The following is a 6,000-nucleotide window of genomic DNA, read 5'->3' as shown; positions in this document are numbered from 1 at the left end:
ATAGAGCTCTCATACTCTCAGGATTCTTACTCACTCTTTCTTAAATTTCTCTCTGAATTGGTTGTTTCATTTACAACTGAGGGAGAATCCTATTTATAGGCAATTAGAATGGCCTCCCGTGAAAGCATCTTCAAGAATTTACCCCAACATAATTATTGCCCTTTTGACTATTACATTATGTGGGCTTGGTCTTTACTAACTTTATGACTGTTTGGTCTCCACCGACTTTACAATACTCCCCCTTGGAGACCACGAATCCCTTAATTGGTTGCCTCATTAAAACCTTGCTTGGAAAAACTCAGTGGGAAAAAATCTAAGCGAAGGGAAAAAGAGTACAACATCATTTGGGACATTAGGGTAATGTGAAGTGCGCTCATATTACCTCATTAAAACCTTGCCAGGAAAAACCCAGTGGGAAAAACCCTAGTCGAAGGAAAAAGAGTACAATGCACTTATGTCCTTTGTTAGAGGACTCTTGAATGCTCCCCCTGATTTTGCATGCTCTAATTTGATTGCTTGCAGAGTTGTCGCAATCCGATGCCATGCACTAGCTTCTGGAATGTGCACTTGGGTAAAGACTTGGTGAAGAGATCTGCCAAGTTATCGCTTGAACGGATTTGTCTGACTTTGATTTCTTGACTCTTCTAAAGCTCATGCGTGTAGAAAAACTTGGGTGATATGTGCTTGGTCTGGTCATCCTTGATGTACCCTCCTGTGATTTGAGCAATACAAGCTGCATTGTCCTCATTCAGGATGGTTAGAGTGTCCGTTGTTGAGGGCAAGGCACAGGTGCTTCGGATGTGATGAATCATTGACCTTAACCAAACGCATTCACGACTGGCTTCATGGAGGGCAAGTATTTCTGAGTGATTGGAAGATGTGGCTACCAACGTTTGCTTTGTTGAGCGCCATGAGATTGCAGTTCCTCCACATGTAAACACATACCCAGTTTGTGAGCGTCCTTGATGTGGATCAGAGAGATATCCTGCACCAGCATACCCAACAATACTTGGGGCATTGGTCAATTCACTGGAATAGAATAAGCCCATGTCTGTCGTTCCACGAAGATATCGTAGAATATGTTTAACGCCGGTCCAATGTCGGCTTGTTGGAGCAGAGCTGTATCTTGCTAACAAATTTACTGAAAATGCTATGTCAGGTCTGGTAAATTGTGCTAAGTACATTAAAGCACCTATTGCACTAAGATATGGTACTTCTGGACCAAGGACCATTTCATCATCCCCTTTTGGATGATATGGATCTTTCTTAGTGTCAAGCGACCGAACGACCATTGGAGTGCTAAGTGGATGGGCTTTATCCATGCCAAACCGCTTTAATACTTTTTCAATATAATTTGATTGATGCACCAAAATTCCATCAGTACTGTGCTCAATCTGTAAGCCAAGACAATATTTTGTCTTTCCATGGTTTTTCATCTCAAACTCGCGTTTGAGATAATCAGTTGTCGTTTGAGTTCTTCAGGAGTTTCAATTAGATTCATGTTATCGACATATACTGCCACTATCGCAAATCCAGACTCTGATTTCTTAATAAACACACATGGGCAAATAGGATCATTTGTATATCCTTCCTTTAGTAAATATTTGCTGAGACGATTATACCACTTTCGCCCAGATTGTTTTAACCCATATAATGATCTTCTCAATTTGATTGAGAACATGGCCCGTGGTTTATTCCTGGCTGCTTCAGGCAGCTTAAGTCCTTCTGGGACTTTCATGTATATGTCTGTATCCAACTCTCCATACAGGTATGCGGTAATGACATCCATAAGTCTCATTTCAAGTTTTTCTGAAACCGCTAAGCTTATCAAGTAATGGAACGTAATTGCGTCCATTACTGGAGAGTATGTTTCCACATAATCAATTCCAGGCCTTTATGAAAAACCTTGTGCAACAAGTTGTGCTTTATACCTCGCGATCTCATTTTTCTCATTGCGCTTTCTTGTAAATACCCACTTGTAACCTACAGGGTTTACATTGGGTGGAGTTGGAACAATGGGTCCAAAAACACTCATTTTTTTTCCAAAGAGTCTAATTCTGCCTGGATTGCATCTTTCCACTTAGGCCAATCCTGTCTCTGTGTGCATTCATCAATGGAGCAAGGCTCAATATCATCATCTTTTATGATCTCAGTAGCCACTAAGAATGCAAATATATTATCGATGATTATCTCATCTCTGTTTCATTAGTAGATGTATAATTTATGGAGATTTCTTGACTTTCAGGTACAGCTGCCATTTCAGGAGCACGTGTCTCATCAAGGACATTTTCCTTTTCAGGAAGTACCTGTCCCTCTTGAGAGGGATTTGAACCATGAATTGTGGGCTCTCCATTTATTTCATTTGGATTCATTTTGGCCATCAACTTCCTCTTTCGAGGAACTGAGTCCTTTGAGCCTAGTGGTCTGCCATGCTTCAGGTGTGCAACAGATGAGCCATTTGCTGGCGCATTGCTTTGTCCATTGTGAATATCAATCCTTGCAGGTGCATTTGCAGCTGGGATATGTGATTTCGTCACATTTGTTGCATCATTGAATGCATCTGGCATCTGATTTGCAATACTTTGGATGTGAACGATCCTTCTCACTTCGTTTTCGCATTGAGCGGTACGAGGATCGAGATGAGACAAAGTGGGTACATCCCACGATAATTCACGTCGTTCTTCAGGAACGAGTTTGCCTTGTTCTTTAGGAACAGATTTTTCTCCCCCTAATAGTGGGAAAATTATCTCATCAAAATGACAATCCGCAAATCGTGCCCTAAAGATATCACCCGTTAGGGGTTCCAGATATCTGATGATAGATGGTGAATCAAAGCCAACATATATTCCCAATCTGCGTTGAGGGCCCATCTTAGTACGTTACGGTGGTGCAATAGGCACATATACCGCACAACCAAAAACTCTTAAATGTGAAATATTTGGTTGATTACCCAACACAAGTTGTATTGGAGAATATTGAATGTTGGTGACGGGCCTCAACCGCACCAGAGATGCTGCATTTAAAATGGCATATCCCCAAGCAGAAACTGGCAACTTTGTTTTCATTAGCAATGTGCGTGCTATTAATTGATGACGCTTAATCAAAGCTTCTGCCAAGCCATTTTGAGTATGAACATGGGGAACAGGATGTTCAATGTCAATGCCTAGCAACATGCAGTAATCATCAAAAGTTTGAGATGTAAATTCACCAGCATTATCGAGTCTAATAGACTTAATGGGATAATCTGGGAATTGGGCTCACAATTTAATTATCTGAGCCAAGAGCCTAGCAAATGCCATATTCCGAGTGGACAAAAGGCAAACATGTGACCATCGGGTAGATGCATCCACCAAGACTATAAAGTATCGAAATGGTCCACAGGGAGGATGAATAGGTCCACAAATGTCCCCTTAGATTCTCTACAAAAATGATGGGGACTCAACATCAACTTTCGGTTGTGATGGTCTGATCACCAACTTCCCTTGTGAACAAGCTTGGCAAAAGCTGTCACTTGATACCATAATGTGTTTTGTTAATAAGGGATGTCCCTTAGAGTTGGTGATGATCCTACGCATCATGGTGGATCCAGGATGACCCAACCGGTCATGCCAAAGCTTAAAAGTATTTGAGTCAATGGACTTCTGGTCCATGACACTATGTGCCTCAATTGTCCGTATGGTTGTATAGTACAATCTTGATGAGAGCGCATGAAGCTTCTCTAGTATACGCTTTGGGGTATCACTGGAAGTAATGCAAAGATATTCCATGTTTTCCTCATTCTTTGTTTCAACATGGTAGCCATTCAAATGTATATCTTTGAAACTCAACAGATTCCTTCTGGAGTTAGATGAATACAAGGCATCTTGAATGGACAGTATTGTTCCATTTGGTAACATAACTTGGACTATTCCTGAGCCTTCAATCAGATCTGCAGGACCTGATATGGTTGTTACCTTTGCTTTTGTAAGCATCAAGTTTGAGAAATACTTTCGATCTCGAAGGATTGTATGAGTAGTCTCACTGTCTGCAAAACAAATATCTTTGCTAGAGCTCGTGTTTTGGGGGAATCCATAATTTATATCCATGTCTTCAAATAAATAAAATAAGTTGAATCAATGAACAATCATTCAAACATTGCCACTTTTATTGGATTGAAATGAAGACAGGAAGAAAAAAACAGTGCTTCAGATAATACAAATGTTACATGAAGGAATCTAATCCAATTCGGACCCATAAACTTCATTCCCCCTTTCGGCAACAAAATCGGAAACATCTAGATGCATCTTGTCTAATTGATGTGATATTTCAGATGAGCCGTCTATGGCTGGCGGATCTGGTACAACATAATTTGTCTCCACTTTCCTGTTTTTAAGTGAAGCTTGATAAAGATCCGCCAAGTGCTTCGGTGTACAGCATGTACGCGACCAATGTCCCTTTGCACCACATCTGTAACAAGTGCTTTCATCATTTCTGGGCACATGGCTTGTTTGTGCTTTTCCCTTATTTCTGGATGCAGTTTTGCCATTCGTGGATGGATTGTTCCTTGGCCCCAAGCCATATGAATGAGCACCACGATCTTTTCTTCTCCTTTGCCTTTGGCCACGCTTGCCTCCTCGCCCACGTTTGTGGATACTGCCACAAGATAAGGTGGCATTCACTTCCCGAGATGCAGCATTTGTTTCAGGAAGTGGTGCTGAGCCCGTTGGGCGAGATTGGTGATTCTTCAATAAAAGCTCGTTGTTCTGCTCAGCTAACAAGAGGCAAGATACAAGTTCTGAGTACTTCGTGAAACATCTATGCCTATATTGCTGCTGCAGAAGCACATTTGAGGCATGAAATGTACTCAGAGTTTTTTCGAGCATATCTTCCTCAGAGATATTCTCACCACGTAATTTCATAAGGGAGGTGATCCTGTGCATAGCTGAGTTGTATTCAGACACTATCTTGAAATCTTGAAATCTCAAGTGTGTCCATTCGTATCTAGCTCTTGGGAGAGTCACCGTTTTCTGATGATTGTATCTCTCGCATAAAGCTTTCCACAGGACCAATGGTTCATCAACCACCACATATTCGCTTTTCAGCGCTTCATGAATGTGGCGGTGAAGGAAAATCATGGCCTTCGCATTTTCCTCAGGTGATGCATCACTTCCATCTTCAATTGCTTTTCCAAGGCCATTAGCACGCAGTTGGATCTTGGCATCCAGGACCCATGATAGGTAGTTGTCCCCAGAAATGTCTAGGGCAGCGAATTCCAATTTTGCCAAATTTGCCATCTTCAAAAGAAAAATGAGATGCATTAGAATTCGCAATAATCTTCATGCTTAATATATTTTTGAACTTCAGGCCAAAGATATCATGTATATTTTATCCAAAATTTCAGGCTTGGGATTTGGGACATTAAGCCATTTATTAATAGGAACTTCAGGCCCTGTAATTGTTTGAGGAACTCCAGGCCCTCATTTTGATTGATTATAAAAATAAAGTGCTATAAATTTGCTGGTATGGACGATAAACCCGCACCATACTTTAAATGAAAGTGAATATGCGATAAAGTAAATTCATAAAGTAAATTGCTTGTTGTATGGACGTTAATCCCGCACCATACTTTAAAAAAAAGTAAATGTGCGGTAAAGTAAATTCACAAAGTAAATTGCTTGATGTATGGACGTTAATCCCGCACCATACTTTAAATAAAAGTAAATGTGCGGTAAAGTAAACGTGCTGGTATGGGCACTAATCTTGCTCCATACTTTTAAATAAAAGGAAATAAAGGCAGTTGTGTGGACGATAAACCCGCACCACACTTTAAATAAATACTGCCGTATGGGTAATAAACCTACACCATACAGTAAATAAAATAAGTGTGGGGATAAAACCACCACTAAAAATATAGGAGGTGAAAACCGTCCATAGTAAATGTGGGGATAAAACCACCACTAAAAATATAGGAAGTACATATTATATTTTGTGGGCAATATAACTGCACCACTATTCAAGATA

At 40.5% G+C, this 6,000-nt stretch overlaps 1 protein-coding gene across 1 annotated transcript; it reads right to left on the bottom strand.

Annotated features, from left to right (window-relative positions):
• Window positions 1-4,151: 4,151 nt before the first annotated feature.
• On the bottom strand, window positions 4,152-5,273 carry LOC110753159 (uncharacterized). Its single transcript, XM_021953982.2, has one exon. The coding sequence runs from the start codon at window positions 5,271-5,273 to the stop codon at window positions 4,215-4,217; it is 1,059 nt and encodes a 352-aa protein (XP_021809674.2). The 3' UTR covers window positions 4,152-4,214.
• Between the last annotated feature and the right edge of the window lie 727 nt (window positions 5,274-6,000).

The sequence above is a fragment of the Prunus avium genome, chromosome 4 (assembly GCF_965620075.1).
Source record: "Prunus avium chromosome 4, drPruAviu1.hap1.1, whole genome shotgun sequence".
In the NCBI taxonomy this organism is placed as follows: domain Eukaryota; kingdom Viridiplantae; phylum Streptophyta; class Magnoliopsida; order Rosales; family Rosaceae; genus Prunus; species Prunus avium.
The sequence above is the reverse complement of the archived record's forward strand: the minus strand, read 5'-3'. Positions and strand labels throughout refer to the sequence as shown.

Coding starts and splice junctions, on each gene's coding strand:
- LOC110753159 (XM_021953982.2), bottom strand. CDS start 5,273: ATGGCAAATTTGGCAAAATTGGAATTCGCTGCCCTAGACATTTCTGGG.